At 40.1% G+C, this 20,743-nt stretch overlaps 1 protein-coding gene across 2 annotated transcripts in view; it reads left to right on the top strand.

Moving 5' to 3' along the window:
- Positions 1-20,743, top strand: part of DIP2B (disco interacting protein 2 homolog B) — a gene marked incomplete at both ends in the record, with an annotated part of 282,346 nt that overhangs the window by 191,574 nt on the left and 70,029 nt on the right. For both annotated transcript variants that reach the window (XM_080705172.1, XM_080705171.1), the window contains 6 exons: positions 4,431-4,554; positions 5,179-5,288; positions 10,467-10,569; positions 14,372-14,436; positions 17,998-18,091; positions 18,595-18,714. In XM_080705172.1, the coding sequence (XP_080561298.1) occupies positions 4,431-4,554; positions 5,179-5,288; positions 10,467-10,569; positions 14,372-14,436; positions 17,998-18,091; positions 18,595-18,714 (616 nt within the window). The remainder of the gene's footprint in view (positions 1-4,430; positions 4,555-5,178; positions 5,289-10,466; positions 10,570-14,371; positions 14,437-17,997; positions 18,092-18,594; positions 18,715-20,743) is intronic.

The raw sequence follows: 20,743 nt of genomic DNA, 5'->3' as shown, positions 1-20,743 counted from the left end.
TGTTTCAATTATTGTAGCTTTATAACATTTGAAATCAGAAAATATACATCTTCTAGCTTTGTTCTTTTTTGAGATCGTTTTGTGTATCTAGAGTCCATGTTCCATAGTAGGATAGATTTTCTCTGAAAAATAAGTAAATGTGTGATAGTTTCACCTAAAAAAAAAAAAAGAAAAAATATTCTCTGGTAAGAAAGAAAGCAAAAAGAAATATTGAAATGTTATCTTTAAGTCATTAAAAGCTTGGTATCAGACAAATGAAACTGTTATGTGAGATTATCATTGTTAATTTTAGATAATTGCTATAATACTAGATGTCAAACACTAAGCCAAGCTTGGGAAGGAGGGATGGGGAGGGAATGGGGTGGGGATCGGGTAGGAGCTAACTGGGCGATATGTGCATGTATGTCTACAAAAATTTTTCTTATACCATTATGATGTATGAATACATTGCACCAGTAAAAAATAAAATATAAATAATTTTTAAAAAAGAAAAAGAAACCAATATTGTAGAGAATGTGAAGAAACAGTTGTTTTATTATTATTATTATTATTATTATTATTATTATTATTATTATTATTAATCTTGGCACTTGTTTTTGAACCAAGGGATGTTCTAACTCCAAGCAAAACCCCTAGCCCTGTTTTATTCTTTTAGTTTGAAACAGGGTCTCACTACATTGCTGGACACACACCTGTTATCCTGCTATCTCAGCCTCCAAAGTACTGGGATTACAAGCAAATGCCACCACGCTCAGCTAAAAATTATTTTTTGAAAGGAATAAAAACCAAATTGAAGCCAGGTATGGTGGTGCACACTTGTAATTCTAGTACTTGGGAAGCTGAGACAGGAGGATCACAGGTTCAAGGACAGCCTTAGCCCTTAGTGAGGCTCTCAGCAGCCTAGTCAGACACTGTTTCCAAAATAAAAAATAAGCTGGGAATGGTGGCAATTGCCTATAATCCCAGCATTTGGGAGGCTGAGATAGGAGGATCGTGGTTTGCAGACACCCTCAGCTACTTAGTGAGGCCCTTTGCAACTCAGTGAGACCCTGTTTCAAAATAAAGAATAAAGCCGGGCATGGTGGCACACGCTTGTAATTCCCGCTCTTGGGCGGCGGAGACAGGAGGATCGCGCTGGTTCGCAGCCAGCCTCGCTGGCTTAAGAGACCCTGTTTCCACATAAAAAAGTTAAAAAATAGGTCTGGGAGTGTAGCCCGTGGGAGTGTATCTCAGAGGTAGAAGGGCTTCCAGGAACCCTAGTACCACTAAAAGAAAAGAAAAAAAAAAAAAGAATAAAAAAGAGGGTTGGAGGTGTAGTTCAGAGGTAGAATGCCCCTGAGTTTAATCCCCCAGTACTGGGGGGGAAAAAAATCAATCTGGGGATATAGCTTGGAGGTAGAATTCCTCTGAGTTCAATTCCCAGTACCACAAAAAGAAAGGAAAAAAGAAAAACAAATTGACAGTAACATTCCTGATGTTTTAGTTGATAGAATAGGAAATCATAGGGGTTTTTTGCACTTATTTTGGTGGTACTGGGAATGGAACCCAGGGACATTCCACCTCTGAGCTACATCCCCAGCTGTATTTTATAGTTTGAAACAGGGTCTCATAAGTTGCAGAGAAGGTTTCACTAAGTACCTGAGGCTGGCTAAGAATCTGTGATCCTACTGTCTCAGCCTTCCAAGTACTGGGATTACAGGCATGGGCCACCACACCAGGCAGGTTTTTTTTTTTTTTTTTTTTTTTTTTTTTGCGGTACTGGGGATGGAACCCAAGGGCATTCTACCTCCGAGTTACACCCCCAGCCCTATTTTTTTTTTCTTCTTTATTTTGAAATCTGGTCACACTGAGTTGCAGAGGTCCTCACTAAGTAGCTGAGGCTGTCTGTGAACCACGATCCTTCAGTCTCAGCCTCCCAAATGCTGGGATTACAAGCATGCGACACCACTCCTGGCTTCTTCTTAATTATTAAATTGTAGTATTTGTGTGGTTTCAAAGTGACCTTTTTTGTGTGTGTATGTACGTGTGGTACTGGGGATGGAACCAGGGGCTTTCTACTTCGGGGCTATATTTCCAGACATACCTATTTATATTTTATCTGGAAACAGGCTTTTTTTTTTTTTTTTTTTGCGGGTCTGGGGATGGAACCCAGGGACATTCAACCTCCAAGCCACACCCCCTGCTCTATTTTTTATTTTTTATTTTGAGACAGGGTCTCACTAAGTTGCAGAGAGCCTCACTAAGTAGCTGAAGCTGTCCGCAAACCGCGATCCTCTGGTCTCAGCCTCCCAAATGCTAGGATTACAAGTGTGCGCCACCACGCCCGGCTTTCACTAAGTTCTTGAGATCCGCATTTAGGTACTGAGGCTGGCTTTGAACCTGCATGATCCTCCTGTCTCCACCTCCCAAGTACTGGGATTACAAGTGTGAGCTACCACACCGGCTTCAAAGTAATAAATTTTAAGATACATGATAATGGAAATACTTTAGTCTGTATCTTCTGTTGTTTTTGCTGCTGTGGTTGTAAGGCTTAAATCTGCCTCCTTTAAAATAGCATAAAAAAAGCCAGGTGTGGTGGCGCACTCTTGTAATCCCAGCATTTGGGAAGCTGAGACCAAAGGAACCTGGTTCACGGATAGCCTCAGCTACTTAGTGAGGCCCTTTGCAACTCAGTGAGACCCGGTTTCAAAATAAAGAATAAAAAATAGGGCAGGGGGTATAGCTCAGAGGTCGAATACCCCTGGGTTTCATCCCCAGACCCGCAAAAAAAAAAATAAATAAGTAAATAAATAAAATAGCATAATAAAGCCAAAGATTTTTGTGCGTGCTTGTAATCTGTGATCCACAGAAGGATCAGAGGTTCACGGCCAGCTTCAGCTACTTAGTGAGGCCCTCCACATCTTAGTGAGCCCCCGTTTCAAAATAATGAGTTAAAGCTGAGTGTGGTGGCACACACTTGTAATCCCAGTACTTGGGAGGCTGAAACAGGAGTATGGCACAGGTTTGAAGCCAGCCTCAGCTACTTAGGCTCTCAGCAACTTAGTGAGACCCTATTTCCAAATAAAAAATATAAAATAGGTCTGGTTGTGTAGCCCAGAGGAAGAAAGGCTCTGGGTTTCATCCCCAATACCACACATACACAAAAAAAGAGTTAGTATAGAGCTGAGGGTGTAGCTTGAAGGTTGGAGCTCCTGGGTTCAATCTCCAGTACCACAAAAATAAATAAATAAATAGATAAATAAATAGATAACCATAATTACATATGGCTTTGGTATATATAGTCATCTGCTACCTTTCATTGTAAATTGTGACATTTGCTCTCTACTTATATTACTCATTCTGTTCTGAATGCCTTGCTCTTCTATGTGGTGGTGGGGCTGGGGAAGAGGGCTGTGCTAGCATTTATTTGATTAGGCCTAAAACTAAAAGAGAATCATTGCTGATCCTTGAATAAAATGGTCACATTTGGTTAGTAGGATTTTAATTATATAATTAGCAAGGTCAGGTTAATAAAATATTTGGTTTGGGGCTGGGGATATGGTTCAGTGGTAAAGTACATGCCTAGCATATGTGAGGCCTTGGGCTCAATTCCTAGTACTGCAAAAAGTAAATAAAAAATTTTGGTTTGTTTTTGGGGAATCACAGTACTGTAGATCTTATTTAGAAAAACATACTGTCACTGAGCTAGGTGTGGTGGCGCACGCTTGTAATCCCAGCATTTGAGAGGCTGAGACCAGAGGATAGTGGTTCGCAGACAGCCTTAGCTACTTAGTGAGTAACTTAGTGAGATCCTGTTTCAAAAATAAAACATAGCAGGGCATGGTGGCACATACTTGTAATCCTGTGCTTGGGAGGCTGAGACAGGAGGATTGCACAAGTTTGAAGCCAGCCTTAGTTACTTGGTGAGGCTCTCAACAGCTTAGTGAGATCCTGTTTCCAAATAACGTATAAAATAGGTCTGGGAGTATAGCTTGGAGGTAGAAAGCCCCTGAGTTCCACCCCCAGTGCCACAAGAAAAATAAAAATAGGGCTAGGGTTGTAGCCTGGAGGTAGAATGCTCCTGGGTTCCATCCCCAGAACCACAAAAAGAAACCCATACTTTTTTTTTTTTTTTTTTTTGGTGGTACTGGGGTTCCTGGAAGCCCTTCTACCTCTGGGCTATACTCCCAGACCTATTTTTTTATATATATATTTTTGAAACAGGGTCTCTTAAACCAGCGCGGCTGGCTTCAAACCTGCACGATCCTCTTGTCTCCACCTTACAAGCGTGCGCTACCACACCCAGCCTCTGTCACTGAATTTTGAGATTTTCCTGACATCGATGGGCTACATGAATGATGTCCTGTAGGCCCGAGTGTACTGAGTACTGGCTTTGGACAAGGCTGTCTCACACTCACTCCTCAACTGTGCTTGTTCTCTTTCCTCCACAGGATGCTGGAGGTCAACAGATTGGCTTTTTGCTAGGAAGCTGTGGTATTGCCTTAGCTCTTACGAGTGAAGTATGTCTAAAGGGACTACCAAAAACCCAGAATGGAGAAATTGTGCAGTTTAAAGGTAAGTAATACTTATGTGCAGATTCTCAGCTTTTAAAAGTTAAAACTGCTTTAATTAGCATTTTAACTTAATAACAGCTAAGTACTGTGTGTGTGTATACACACACACACATATATATTCTTATTTAATTCTTAGAATCCTATGAATTTAAGTACCAATATTATCCCCATTTTACAGGTGAGGAAACTGAGAAAGAGAGGTTAAGTAACTTGCCCAAAGTCACAGCTAATAAATGGCAGAGCAACAATTTGAACCCAAATCTGCCTGATTCAGCCCACACCCTTAACTTTTATGCTTCTGGTTGGAAAAAGCTACCACTCTGTACGTTAAAGCTAAGTGCTCCATGTAGAGACAGAGGATAGACCACTAACCCCAGTGGACTTCCACTGCCAAGTGGACCTCCTGCATGTTGAGGTAATGTCAAGGCCTGGAATTAGCATGTGGAACGATTGTACTTTTGAAAAAAGGTATAATTGTCTGCTGATTTATCACTAAAAACTAATACAATTAAGATATTGATTATAAAAGTGATATTCGTTGAGTCTCCTGATATTTAAAATGGCCACTTGAAATGCCTTCTGTCATGATTTACGTACTTCAATTTTTACTTTGGGTTTGATTTAGGTTGGCCCCGGCTCAAGTGGGTTGTAACAGATTCTAAGTACCTTTCAAAACCACCTAAAGACTGGCAGCCCCACATCTCGCCTGCTGGTGCAGAACCAGCATATATTGAGGTAAGTCTAAGACTGCAAACAGTTTGCTGGCTTTCCTTTGCCTTGAGTTGCATGCTGTTTTGTTTATTGGGCTGGGGAATCAAGTATAGTTTAATGTTAGAAGATACTCTAATTTTGTGAGATTTCTGTCTTTTGACTTACAATGTACCTGGTAGTGGGCCTTCTAATGATTTTTATTATAAATACTTGTGTAAGATAGGCATGGTGGTGCACGCTTGTAATCCCAGTACTTGGAGGCTGAGACAGGAGGATCACAGGTTTTCAGACAACCTCAGCAGCTTAGTGAGGCCCTCTGCAACATAGTGAGACCTTGTTTCAAATTAAAGAATTAAAAAATAGGGCTGAGGATGTAGCTCAGAGGTAGAATGCCCTTGGGTTCCATCCCCAGTACCGCAAAAATAAATAAATTAATTAATTAAAAAAGAAAGCCACAGAAAACATTAGAAAAGTACAGAGGCTTAATAAATGATTTATTAGCAGAGCAATCTTTTCTGATTTTATAGGGGATAAGGGTATGGTGAAATGAGAAGGGGGAAATAGCTCTGCTGGAAGACAACAAGTTTAAAAGACAATAAAAAGAATGAAAAACAAATAACTGGAGGTTTTGGTATTACAGAGTAGTGGAGAAACTTGACTGATTGTTAAAATGAGCCCATTGCAGGGTCACTGTATACTAGGAACCAGGCTAAGTGCTTTAAATACCTACTTAATCCTCACATATTTGTGTAAAGTTATACTGTGTAAAGTTATTAAACCTGCTTTATATGTAAGGAGACTTAAGACAGGTCACACGACTCCAAAATGGAGAGCAGGGAATCAAACTCAGATCTTTTTTATTCTGAAAATACATCCTTACTCCCTTGCACGCTCCTTGAGACCTGTGCTCACCAGCTATTTGATAAATTAATAAAATAACAAATCAATAAATTTTCTATAAGGTTTAGGGGTAAAAATCACCTACCTTGGCTGTGCATGGTGGTACATGCCCATAATCTTAGTACTTATAGGTTCAAGGCCAGCTTTAGCAGTTTAGTGAGGAGACCCTGTTTCAAAATAAAATAGGGCTGGGATATAGCTCAGAGGTAGAATTCCCCTGGTTTTAATCTCCAGTATCACCAAAAATCCACCTTGAAAGCTGTGGTTATAACAAGCATAGATAACTTCAAATAATGTTGGCTATATAATGTTGAGAGAGCAATAGCTTTGAGAGGTGATGGAATAATGCTGGATTTGAGGAGAGAGAGAGAGAGAGAGAGAGAGAGAGAGAGAGAGAGAGGTGTGTGTGTGTGTGTATGTGTGTGTGTGTGGTACTTGGGTACTACAGTAAAAATGAAAAATCTTAGTGAGACTCTGTTTCAAAATAAAAAATAAAAATAGGGAATGGAGCCAGGCGTGGTGGTGCACGCTTGTAATCCCCGCACTTGGGAGGCGGAGACAGGAGGATTACCCAGGTTTGAAGCCAGCCTCGCTGGTTTAAGAGACCTTGTTTCTAAATAAAAATATAAAAAAGGTCTGGGGGTGTAGCCCGGAGGTAGAAGGGTTTCATCTCCAGTACCACCAAAAAAATAAAAATAAATTTTAATTTAAAAATAGGGAATGGAGTATAACTAAGAGGTAGGAAGCCCCTGGGTTCTACTCCCAGTGCTGCACTCAGGGTGTACCTTGCAGGTAGAACTCTTGGGTTCAATCGCTAGTATCAAAAAAATAAAAATAAAAAAGTAAACGTGGGCCTAATGTATACCTGGGGGGGTACAAATATAGTGATGGACTCTCAGTCTGTGTGTGTGTGTGTGTGTGTGTGTGTGTGTGTGTGTGTGTGTGTGTGTGTTTATGTGTGTTTTACTAGAGACTAAACCCAGGAGCATTCTACCTCTGAGCTAGTCCCAGCTCTATTTTATTTTATTTTTATTTTTTATTTTTTGGTGGTACTGGGGGTGGAACCCAGAGGCTTTCTACCTCCGGGCTATACTCCTAGTCCCATTTTATATTTTATTTGGAAACAGGGTCTCACTAAGTTGCTGAGAGCCTCACTAAGTAGCTGAGGCTGGCTTTGAACCTGAGCGATCCTCCTGTCTCAGCCTCCCAAGCACGGGGATTACAAGTGTGCGCCACCACGCCCGGCTCTATTTTATTTTATTTTGAAACGGGGTTTTGCTAGGTTGATGAGAATATTACTGTTTGATGAGGCTGGTCTTGAACCTGTGCTCCTCCTGTCTCAGCCTTTCAGGTACTGGGATTGCAGGCATATGCCACTACACCTGGCTAATCTGTAACATCTCTGAGCGCTAACATGGTTCAACATTTCATTCTCCTTAAAACTACTCACTGGCTCCCTAGATTGTTCAGATCTTCTACCTTATTGACCATTTATTTTCATTTTTTGTCATTGGTTCTTCCAAAAAGATGGAAGGCCCTTCATCAGCTGGCCCTTGCTCAGCTCTCTGGTCTCATGCATAACTACTGTACTTTGTGTTTTTAGGCTCCTATTACTCGAATTAACTTGCAGTTCTTACTTCAGATCCTTCTTTTACCCATATGGCAGTGCTAGTGAGTTTAAAGTAGCCTGTGGGTAAAACGAACTATTGAAGGGTTATCAACAGAAGAGTAATAATGAGTTTGTTATAAAAGATATATCTCGATTGGTTGGATTATGAAAAAACTAGCTTTAGCCAGTGAGAATAGAGGGAAGCAGATGGAATTGAAAGACAGGAAGTGAAACAGGTATAATTTAGTCACTGACATTGAAGAGGGAGGCGGGATCTGGGTTGGTGGTGCAGCCTTCCTTAAGATAGAAAACCTAGCAGAAGTTCTCATGGGCAGAGCTGGTGTGATAAATGCAGTGCGTGGTAGGTTTTGTTCAGAGGACTAGGGGTCTCTGGGGAACACTTGACATTATGGAACTGGTTCTTGAAGGAGAGGCCTGGGTGATGATAGGGAACCAGGAGTTGTTAGGATTGGAGTACCCTGATGGAGTAAAGTGAAAAGAGAAAGGAGAGCAGAACTCTAAGGGAATGCTAATGTTTAAGGGATCGTCAGAGGTGGTGAGGGAGAAACAAGGCAAAGAGGAAGACTAGGAGAGAGGAATGATCACAAAAGCCCAGGGAGGAGACAGTAGTCCTCCCTGAAAGAGTAGTCAAGCCAGGCTTGGTGGCACACGCTTGTAATCCCAGCACTTGGGAGACTGAGACAGGAAGGTTGCAGGTTCCAGGACAGCCCCAGCTATTTAGGGAGGCCCTCTGCAACTTAGTGACACCCTGTTTCCAAATAAGAAATAAAACTGGGCTGGAGGTATATCTTGGAGGTAATATGCCTCTGGGTTCATTCCTAGTACCAAAAATAAAATAATTTTGTAAACTGGTCCTGGTGGCGCACCCTTGTAATCCCAGTATTTGGGAGGCTGAGACAGGAGGCTTGCAGGTTCATGGCCAGCCTCAGCTACTTAATGAGGTTTTCCACAACTTAGTAAATCCCCTTTTCAATATAAAGAATAAGAAATAGGGCTGGGAGTGTAGCTTGGAGGTAGAATGGCCCTGGGTTCAATCGCCGGTACTGTAATCCCAGCATTCTGGAGGCAGAGACCGGAGAATCACAGTTCGTGGGCAGCCTCAGTTACTTAGTGAGGCTCTTTGCAACTCAGTGTGACCCTGTTTCAAAACAAAGAATAAAAGCTGGGCGTGGTGGCACATGTTTATAATCCTAGTACTTGGGAGGCTGAGACAGGAGGATCGCAGGTTCGAAACCAGCCTCAGCTATTTAGGCTCTCAGCAGCTTAGTGAGACCCTGGTTCCAAATAAAATATAAAATAGGTCTAGGAGTATAGCCCGGAGGTAGAAAGCCCCTGGATTTCATCCCTAGCACCAGAAAAGTAAAGAAGGAAGGAAGGAAGGAAAATTAGGGCTGGGGGTGTAGCTTGGAGGTAGAATGTCCCTGGGCTCCATCCCCAGTACTGCAAAGAAATAGAGTAGTCAAATGTTCCAAGAAGGTCTGGTTAGATAAAGTATACAAAATATCCTTTTTGTTTCTTCTTTCTATCCTTTCCACCTGCCTGCTTATTGGGGATTGAACCCAGGACACTGTACCACTCAGTTACATCCAAGCCCCCCCCTTTTTTTTTTTAATTGGTGCTCCTCAGCCTTTTTCATATTTTATTTTGAGACAGGGTCTCTCAAATTTCTGAGATTGAGATTGGAACTTGTGTTTTTTTTTTTTCTTCAACCTCCTGAATTTATGGCATTACAGGCATGTGCTACTATGCTTGGCCACAATATATCCTTTTGATTTAACAATGAAAAAGTTGATGATCTTGGTAAAAGCAACTTGACCAGAGCATTAAGGATAAAAGCAACTGGGAGCCGGGCGTGGTGGCGCACGCTTATATCTCAGCACTCGGGAGGAGGCTGAGACAGGAGGATCGCGGTTCCCAGCCAGCCTCAGCTACTTAGTGAGGCCCTTTGCAACTTATAAGACCCTGTTTGAAAATAAAGAATAAAAAATAGGGCAAGGGGTGTAGCTCAGAGGTTGAATGCTCCTGGGTTCCTCCCACAGACCCACAAACATAAATAAATAAGTAAATAAATAAATGCAACTGGATGTGGTGGTACATGCCTGTAATCCCAGTACTTGGGAGGCTGAGACAGGAGGATCACGGGTTTGAGGATAGCCTCAGCCAGTAATGAGACTTTCATCAACCCAGTGAGGCCTTGTTTCCAAATAAGAAACAAAATTGGGCTGGGGGTATACCTCCAAAAATAGTATTATTTTTACTATTTTAAAATAACCTGCTATTTTATATCAGAAACTGAGGATGTGCAGGTCCTGGCATCTGAGTGGTTTCTAAAGCCAAGCCCAGGTAGACGTTGAGGGACAGCTGTACTTGGTATTATGCTTCTGTTAGTGCAGCTCAAGCCACTTCTGGCTGTTTTAGCCATTTCACACTGGTGACAGGTTAACCTTTTAAGTCTTTTCCACACATACCTTTTACGCTTTATCATTCTTCAATCCTCTCTTTATATGCTAAGAGTTTGGGATCCAAATAAATAGTCTTAAATATTTATATTCAACATGTTAAATTTAGCTCATTGTGATGGTTTGAGTTTTGTTTTTGAATTATAGTTTTGTCATTTAAAATAACCCATTTTATTGTGTTCTTATATTTTTGTTTTTGTTTTATTTTTCTAGTATAAAACAAGCAAAGAAGGGAGTGTAATGGGAGTTACAGTGTCGCGGCTTGCAATGTTGTCTCACTGCCAAGCTCTGTCACAGGCCTGCAATTATTCTGAAGGTCAGACCTCACCCCACGACTGCCCTCATTGTTAGCCTCGAGTACATGTGACTGTGATCAGAGTGTTCAGCTGTGGGATTCTGTTTAATGACCAAAATCAGAGCGAACTGTTCTAAGACGTTTTTGGTTTGCTTTTGTTCTCTTCTTTTTTTTCAAATATACTATAACTTAAAGGAACTAAAATTCTGGGCAAACCAAATATGTAAGACATGAATTATAGAGTACAGAAATAGAAAATCCTAATAAAAACCATGTTATTTATTAGTTGTGGGGTCTCGGATATCTCCATCTTCCTGAGTATAGATAGTGGAGCGCTATATATATTTGGAGTCAAGAAATTCAGCTACTGTGCCAGGAGTGGTGGTGCACACTTGTAATCCCCTCGCTTGGGAGGCGGAGATAGGAGGATTGCGCTGGTTCGAAGCCAGCTGCGCTGGTTTAAGAGACCCTGTTTCCAAATAAAAATATAAAAAAAATAGGTCTGGGAGTGTATCCCAGAGGTAGAAGGGTTTCCAGGAACCCCAGTACCACCAAAAAAAAAAAAAAAAGAAAGAAAAGAAAAGAAAGAAAGAAAGCCAGCCAGGCGTGGTGGCGCATGCTTGTAATCCCAGCATTCAGGAGGCTGAGACAAGAGGATCGCGTTTCCCATACAGCCTCAGCTACTTAGTGAGGCCCTCCACAATTCAGTGAGACCCTGTTTCAAAATAAAGAATAAAAAAATTGGGCAGGGGGTGTAGCTCAGAGGTCAAATGCATCTTGGTTCCATCCCCAGACGCATAAGGAAAAAAAAAAAGAAATTCAGCTACCAGAAAATACAAATTAAAATATAAAAAAGAAGCCAGTTGTAGCTGGACATGGTGGCGCACACTTGTAATCCCCGCACTTGGGAGGCAGAGACAGGAGGATCGTGCAGGTTCGAAGCCAGCCACACTGGCTTAAGAGACCCTGCTTCCAAATAAAAATATTATAAAAAAAAATAGGTCTGGGAGTGTAGCCCGGAGGTAGAAGGGTTTCCAGGAACCCCAGTACCACCAAAAAAAAAAAAAGAAGAAGAAGAAGCCAGTTGTGATGGCACATGTTTACAAATCCTAGTACTTGGGAGGCTGAGACAGAAGTTTCACAGGTTCTCGCCCAACCTCTTCTACTTAGTGAGGCCCTCTGAAACTTAGTGAGGTCCTGTTTCAAAACTAAAGAATAAGCCAGGTGTGGTGGCACAGGCTTATAATCCCAGCATTCAGGAGGTGGAGACAGGAAGATCATGGTTTGCGGACAGCCTCAATTACTTAGGCCCTTCTCAACTCAGTGGGACTCTGTTTCAAAAAATAAAACTAAAATATAGGGCTAGGGGTGTAGCTCGGAGGTACAATGCCCCTGGGTTCCATTCCCAGTACTGAAAAATAAAAAAAAAAAAGAGAGAGAATAAAAAGGATAAGGCTGGGGGTGTAGCTCAGAGTAAGAATGCCCGGGTTCAATCCTAGTACCACAATACATACATACATACATACATACATACATACATACATACATACATACATACATACATAGTGTTCTATAGTGTTGAAGTTTACATATGTTGATATAAGTTGCTTCACAAGTATTTGCTTTAAAATGTTCTTTGCAGTATTAATTTTTTAGTGTTTCATATTCTATTTGCAAATTGAAGCAAGTTAATATGTGTTCATTTTAGAGGAGTATTCTTGTCTGATTAAAAAAGTATACATAGCCAGGCGTGGTCGTGCACGCTTGTAATCCCAGCATTCTGGAGGTGGAGACCGGAGGATTGCAGTTTGCGGACAGCCTCAGATACTTAGTGAGGCCCTCTGCAATTTAGTGAGATTCTGTTTCAAAAATAAAAGACTAAAAAATAGGGCTGGGGTGTAGCCCAGAGGTAGAATGCTCCTGGGTCCATCCCCAATACCGCAAAAGAAAATAAAAGTATACATAAGTCAAGTATGGTGGTGCACGCTTGTAATCCCAATACTTGGGAAGCTGAGACAGGAGGATCGCAGGTTCGAAGCCAGCCTCAACTACTTAGTGAGGCCCTCAACAACATAATGAGACCCTGTTTCCAAATAAAGTATAAAATAGGTCTGGGAGTGTAAGCCAGAGGTAGAAGGCCTCTGGCTTTCATCCTCTGTACCACAAAAAAAAAAAAAAAAAAAAAAAGTATACATACTGGGAACAATCAAAATGCCCCAAAATAGGGTGGGTGTGGTGACACATATTTGTAATCCCAGCATTCAGGAGGCTGAGACTGGAGGATCGTGGTTCACGGACAGCCTCAACTACTAAGTGAGGCCCTCTGCAACTTAGTGAGACCCTATTTCAAAATAAAAGAATAAAAAATAGGGTTGAGGGTGTAGCTCAGAGGTCAAATGCCCCTGGATTCCATCCCCAAACCCACAATAAATAAATAAATAAATAAATAAATAAATAAATAAATAAATAAATAATAAAGAAAAAGGCTGAGGGTGTCGCTTGAGTAGAATGCCCCTGGGTTTCATCACAGGTACTGGAGGGAAAAAAAAAGCCCCAATAAAGGGATTGATTACATTATAATGTATTCGTATAATGGATTATATCCTGAGGCATCAGAACTCATGTTCTTGAATTTAAAGCTCTGAAGAAATTATTTAAATATACCTTTTTTTTGGGGGGGTGGAGGATTACTGGGGCTTGAATGCAGAAGCTTTCTACCCCCAGCTACACCTCTAGCCCCTTTTTATTTTGAAACAGGGTCACTGAGCATGTTGGTGCATGCTCAAAATCCCATTATTTGGGAGGCTGAGACAGGAAGATTGTATAGTCTAGGCCAGGTTTAGCTACTTAGTGAGGCCCTCCACAACTTAGTGAGACCCTGTTTCAGAATAAAGAATAATTTAAAAAAACAGGCTGAACCGGGTATGGTGGCACACGCTTGTAATCCTAGCATTCGGGAGGCTGAGACCGGAGGATCTTGGTTAGCGGGCAGCCTCAGCTACTTAGTGAGGCCCTCGACAACTTAGTGAGACCCTGTTTCAAAATAAAGAATAAAAAATAGGGCAGAGGGGTGGAGCTCAGAAGTCAAATGCCCCTGGGTTCCATCTCCAGACCCGCAAAAAAATTAAAAAATAAATAAATAAATAAATAAATAAATAAATAAATAAATAAATAAATAAATGGGCTGGAGGTATCTCAGAGACAGAATACCCCTAGGTTCAATCTCTAGTACCAAAAAACCCCTACAGAATTTCACTAAGTTGCCGTGATTGGCCTCCAACCTTCGATCCTTACGTCCTAGGCTCCCAGGTACTGGAATTATAGGCATATGCCACCATGCATGGCCTATTTCAATATATCTTTAAGTGCAAAAATATTAGATACAGTGCTGTATATACTAATTTTGTAATGTTGGGTATTTATATGTAAATATACCTGTAAGTACATGTTTATTATTAGACATATTTAGGTCTACAGTTTTTAGTTCTCTAAGAAGTTTAATTTTTTACATGTATTTGTAAAATTTTCAGTCTTCTTCTAAGTATGAGTAGTTCATATAACTGGGGTTGGAGGGAGGAATCTCTTGGAAGAAGTACTTAGGGCTAAGGAATTTATCACTCAGTGTCTGTGCTATGACCATCTCACCCTTTTATTGGTCCTTAATCCAGTTGTGTTGGGACCTCAAATAATCAAAAGATCCTGAGTGTTCTTAGTCATATCTCCAGAATCACCAAATCATTTGTTTAGTAGAGACACATAATGTAATTTTGCTGCTTAACACTAAAGATGATTTTCTGTGTTTTTTTCCCCTTTTCTGTTTTAGGAGAAACAGTAGTAAATGTTTTAGACTTTAAGAAGGATGCTGGACTGTGGCATGGCATGTTTGCGGTAAGCTGCTAAGAATTAAGGCCTGTCATATAAGTTGTACTTAATATTAAGGCTGTGTAAGTAGAGCATCTCAGTAACTGAAACTTAACATCAATATTTTCTAAACTGGGCGTGGTGGTGCACGCTTGTAATCCCAGCATTCAGGAGGCTGAGGCAGGAGGATCATGGTTCGTGGACAGCCTCAGCTACTTAGTGAAGCTCTTTGCAACTCAGTGAGACCCTGTTTCAAAATAAAGAATAAAAGCCGGGCATGGTGGCACACGCTTGTAATCCCAGCATTCAGGGGGCTGAGGCAGGAGGATCGTGGTTCGTGGACAGCCTCAGCTACTTAGTGAGACTCTTTGCAACTCAGTGAGACCCTGTTTCAAAATAAAGAATAAAAAGCCGGGCATGGTGGCGCACGCTTGTAATCCCCGCGCTTGGGAGGCGGAGACAGGAGGATCGCACGGGTTCGAAGCCAGCCTCAGCTACTTAGTGAGGCTTTCAGCAACTTAGTGAGACACTGTTTCCAAATAAAATATTTAAAAAATAGGTCTGGGAGTATAGCCTGGAGGTAGAACGCCTCTGGATTCCACCCCCAGTACCACCAAAAAATAAAAAATTAAAAAAATTAAAAAATAAAGAATAAAAAATAGGACTGGGGGTAAAGCTCAGAGGTAGAATGCCCCTGGGTTCTGTCCCCAGTAACCCCAAAAAAGAAAGTAATAGTAATATTTTCTAGAGCCAGGCATGGTAGCACATGCTTGTAATCCCAGTACTTGAGAGTCTTAGAAGGATTGCCCAGATTCGAAGCCAGCCTCAGCTACTTAGGTTCTCAGCAACTTAAGTGAGACCGTTTCCAAATAAAATATGAAATAGGTCTAGGAATATAGCCCAGAGATAGAAAGCCCCTGGGTTCCATCCCCCAGCACCACCAAAAAAAAAAAAAATTCTAGCTGGGCATGGCAGCACATGCCTGTATCTCAGTGCTCAGGAGGCTAAAAGAGGAAGATTGCAGGTTCACAGCCAGCCTCAGCTATTTAGTAAAGTTCCTTTGTCCAGCTGGGTTCTGGAGACAGGGCATCCTGAGTATTTTTGGTTTGGATGACAGGAGAGACACCAAACTGCATGACCATCAACTCCCTCTACTTGAATCAAATGTATCATAGGTCTGGGCAAGACCATCTGTAAGAAACGGGGAAACCTTTATTTCCTGCTTTATAATACCCACCTGTTGTGGGATGTGGCATGCATGGGCATTATTAAAGCATTTGGTGGGTTGGAGAACAGTTGGGCTGTATATATTAACATTTAAAAAGCCTCTGCCCTGTGACCCAGTCATGCTACTTTTCTGTTTTCCCTAGAGAAACCCTTGTACATTCACTCAGGGAAGTGAGTACAAATACATTCCTTGAAACATTATTTGTAATAGTGAAAAAAGCTATCATTAATAGGAAAACGCCTTAGTCAGTTGTGATGTAGCTGTACTTTGGAATACCATGCCGCAGTTCAAAAAGATTATATAGCTCTTGTGTATTGATATGCATAGATTGATTTCTAGAACAACTTAAGTGAAACAAAGTAAGTTGTTGACTTAATGTATATTATGATTCCTTTTTTTTTTTTTTTTTGATAAGGGGGGTATGGAACCCAGGGGCATTCTACCTCTGAGCTATACTCCCTGTTCTCTTTTTTAGTCTTTTTATTTTATTTATTTTTTATTTTTTAATTTTTTGGTGGTACTGGGGTTCCTGGAAGCCCTTCTACCTCCGGGCTACACTCCCAGACCTATTTTTACATTTTTATATGGAAACAGGGTCTCCTAAGCCAGCGCACGCGGCTGGCTTCGAACCTGCGCAATCCTCCTGTCTCTGCCTCCCAAGCGCGGGGATTACAAACGTGCGCCACCATGCCCGGCTTAGTCTTTTTATTTTTGAAACAGGTTATCACTGAGTTGCAGAAAGCCTCCCTAAGTAGCTGAGACTGTTCACAAGCCACAATCCTCTGGTCTCAGCCAACCGGATGCTGGGATTAGAAGCGTGCACCACCACACCTGGCTTTTGTTGCCTTACATTTAAAAATATACTTCTAGCCAGGCACAGTGGCTCATATTGTAATCCCAGTATTTGGGATGCTGAGGCAGGAGGACTGCAGGTTCAAGGCCAGCCTCAGAAACTTCATGAGACCTTATGCAACTTAGTGAGACCCCATTTCAAAATAAAAAATAAAATAGGGCTGAGGCAGCCAGGCTTAGTGGCACACACTTATAATCCTAGTAATTAGGAGGCTGAGACCAGAGGATCACACGTTTACAGCCAACCTCAACAATTTGTGAGGCCCTCCACAACTTAGACCTTGTTTCAAAATAAAGAATAAAAAATAGGTCTGAGGGAGTATCTCAGAGGTAGAATGCCTGTAGATTCCATCTTCAGTACCATTAAAAAAAGAAGAGAAAGAAAGAAAGAAAGAAAGAAAGAAAGAAAGAAAGAAAGAAAGAAAGAAAGAAAGAAATAGTGCTGAGGTAAGTTGGGCATGGTTGTGCACAACTCTTTTTTTTTTTTTTAACTTTTATTTTCTGTGGTGCTAGAGATGAACCCAGGGGCATCTACCTTTGAGCTACACCCCTAGCCCGACTTTTTATTCTTTATTTTGGAACAGGGTCTCACTAAGTTGCAGAGGGCCTCATGAAATAGCTGAGGCTGGCCATGAACCCAGATCCTCCTGTCACAGCTTCCCAAGTACTAGGATTACAAGCGTGCACCTTTTTTTTTTTTTTTTTTTTTTTTTTGCAGTACTGGGGTTGGAACCCAGGGACATTCTTCCTTTAAGCTACACCCCCAGCCCTATTTTTTAGTCCTTTTAATGTTTGAAACAGAGTCTCACTAGTTGCAAAGGACCTCACTAAGTAGTAACTGAAGCTGTCCATGAACCGCGAGCCTCCCGTCTCTGCCTCCTGAATGCTAGGATTACAAGTGTGTGCCACCATGCCTGGCCCGGCACACACCTTTTAATCCTAGTACTTGGGAGGCTGAGAATGGAGGTTTGCAGGTTCAATGACAGCCTGAATGAGTAGTGAAATTCTGATTATCCTACTGAAACCTTGTTTCAAAATTAAAATAAAATAGGGCTGGTGTGTAGCATAGAAGTAGAAGGCCCCTATGTTCCTTCCCAAGCACTGCACATACAAAAAAGTAGAGCTGGTAATGTAGGTCAGAGGTAGACAACCTCTGAGGTTCAATCCCCAGGACCAAAAATAATTTAAAAAAAAAAAAATATATATATATATATATATACACACACACACATACATACACACACACACATATATGTGCACAAATATGTATATAAATACACTGAAAAAGAATGAAGATACATAACAATTTCATAATTCTGACCATCTTTGAGAAAATGAGAAGGAAATCAGGTAAGAGAGTAGATATCAAAGGAATTTCAGCCCCATCATGAATATCGCAAAGATTTTCTCCCAAAGAGCATATAATTAAATAATATTTCTATAATAACATTGTTAACTGTATCAGTGTACTTAGCATTGTTTACATTTTTTCTTTCTTTGCTTTTCAGAATGTAATGAATAAGACGCATACAATTAGCGTACCCTACTCAGTTATGAAGACCTGTCCTCTCTCATGGGTCCAAAGAGTACATGCACACAAAGGTACACACACAGCATCTGAATTTAATTATATGGCTGTTTGAACTAAGATTTTAGAGACTGCAGGGGTTTTCAAGTTGTGTCAGGAGAGAGACATTTAAATCTGTGCCTTGATGCCGTCACAAATTTTAGAGTTCAGTTACTATATGAGCTTTGTGTTGTCTATTTGATTACAGTGATATCATTTCTTAAAATTTGAGATGAATTCTCCTGAATCTGAGCCCAAAATTAGATTTATTGAGTGCTATGGTGTTCAAAATTTTCTTGGCTAGAATATTATGGCCTGTCTAGAGGTCACAGTGAGCAAATAATTGCATCTCCAGTTGGTCATCTAAATGTGGTGACCACTTCCCCTGAGCAGCTGGCACCATCTCTTTGAAATCAAATCTTATTCAAGTGAAATTTTTGACCTCTAAAATAAGTAAAAATGTTTTTATTTTAGTATATTTTATATTTACCAAATTTAGCATACTTGTATGCTAACCTTATGCCCTTTGAATTTATAGCCAAAGTAGCATTAGTAAAATGCCGAGACTTGCACTGGGCTATGATGGCACATCGCGACCAAAGGGATGTGAGCCTGAGTTCTCTCCGAATGTTAATTGTAACTGATGGAGCAAATCCCTGTGAGTATTTCTGGAGTGTGGGCCTAGGAATATCCTTTACTTTGGTGGTTAGCTTTTTTGTCCCTTATCTGTAAGTGCTTTTTAAAATTTCTATTATTAGATAAAATACATATATCATAAAACTTATACATTTAAAGTATATAATTTAATGGTTTTGGTGTATTCAAAGAGTAATGCAACCATCACCATGATTTAAGTTTAAAGTGTGTGTGTGTGCGCATGTGTGTGAGTAAGAGTGTGATGTGTGCTGGGGATGAGCCCAGGGCCTCATGCATGATAGGCAAGCACTGTATCATTGAGCTATATCCCCAGCTGTAAAACATTTTTGTTATCCCCAAAAGAAATAACATACCCATTATTAGTCACTCCCATTTCTCTGTATTGCCTCCAACCCTTTGGCAAAAATGAACCTACTTTCTGTCTCCAAAGATTTGCCTATTATAGACATTTCATAAAAATACCATTGTACTGCATGTAATCTTTTCTGATGGACTTCTTTCTTCCTTTTTTTTTTTTTTTTTTTTTTTTGGTGTGTGTGTGGCACTGGGAGTTGAACCCAGGATCATTCTACACCAGCTATTCTTCCAGCCCTTTTTTATTTTATTTTATTTTTTTAATTTTTAATTGGTGCACTGTATTCATACATCATAGTGGGATACATACTTTTGTAGACATACATGCACACTTTTCCCAGTCAGCCCCCACCCGATCCCCACCCCATTCTCTCCCTATCCCTCCCTCCCATGCTTGGCTTAGTAGTTGACATCTAGTATTATAGCAATTTATCCAAAATTAAAAATGATATTCTCACATAGCAGTTTCATTTGTCTGATACCAAGCTTTTGATGACTTAAAGATAACATTTCAATATTTCTTTTTACTTTCTTTCTTACCAGAGAATTTTTTTTCTATTTTTTTTAGGTGAAACTATCATATATTTATATATTTATTTTTCAGGAAAAAAAAATCTATCCTAATATGGAATATGGACTCTAGATACCCAAAACGATCTTGAAAAAGAACAAAGCTAGAAGATATATATTTTCTGATTTCAAACCACATAAAGCTACAATAATTGAAACAGTGTAGTACTATTCTAAAGGCAGACATATAAACCATTGGAGTTAAATAAAAGCCTAGAGCTAAATTCTTCCCTATATTGTCAAGTTATTTTTGACAAGGTTTCCACGAACATTTGGTGGTGGAAATAATAATCTTTTAACTAAATATTGTTGAAAAATAATAATTACATGTAAAAGAATAAAATTGGACCCTTACCTAATCCCATATACAAATATTAACTCAAAATAGATAAAAGACCTAAATATAAATCTTAAGACTATAAACTTTTAGGAGAAAATCTGGGTCATAAAACCTCACAACATTGAAATTGGCAGTGATTTCTTGGATATGATTTCAATGGCACAGGCAACAAAAGAGTATACAAACTCCCTAAAAAATAAAAAAAATATTGTATATCCAAAGACAATGTAAACAGAGTTAAAAGTTACTGATAGAATGGGATAAAATATTTCCAAATGCTATATCTGAAGGTATATTAATATTCCAACTAGACATCCTAAAAATTAACAACAATAAAGGCAAACAATACAATTTAGAAATAGGTAAAAGACTAACATAAATAATGAATCTTCCACAGATAACCAATCTTAGTTGTCTGTTGGATGGAAACTCTTGTTTCTCTGGTTCTGGTGTATGTTACCTATTTCTTCTTTGTAGTTAATCTCTTTGAGTATTTTCTCTAGTGCTGGTTTTGAAGACATAAATTCCTTCAGTTTCTGTTTGTCATGGAAGCTTCTTATTTTTCCATCTAATTTGATAGAAAGTTTTGCTGGGTAGGAAATTTTTGGCTGGAAGTTGTTTTCTTTCAGAGTTTGGAATATGTTACTCCAAGCCCTTCTGGCTCTCATGACTTGGTTTGGGAAGTCTGGAGTGATTCTAATTGGTTTGCCTCTGAATGTCACTTGGCCCTTTGCTTTTGTTGCCTTTAAGATTCTCTGCTTGGCTT

This window comes from Muscardinus avellanarius, assembly GCF_963383645.1.
Source record: "Muscardinus avellanarius genome assembly, chromosome: 11".
NCBI lineage: Eukaryota > Metazoa > Chordata > Mammalia > Rodentia > Gliridae > Muscardinus > Muscardinus avellanarius.
The sequence above is the reverse complement of the archived record's forward strand: the minus strand, read 5'-3'. Positions and strand labels throughout refer to the sequence as shown.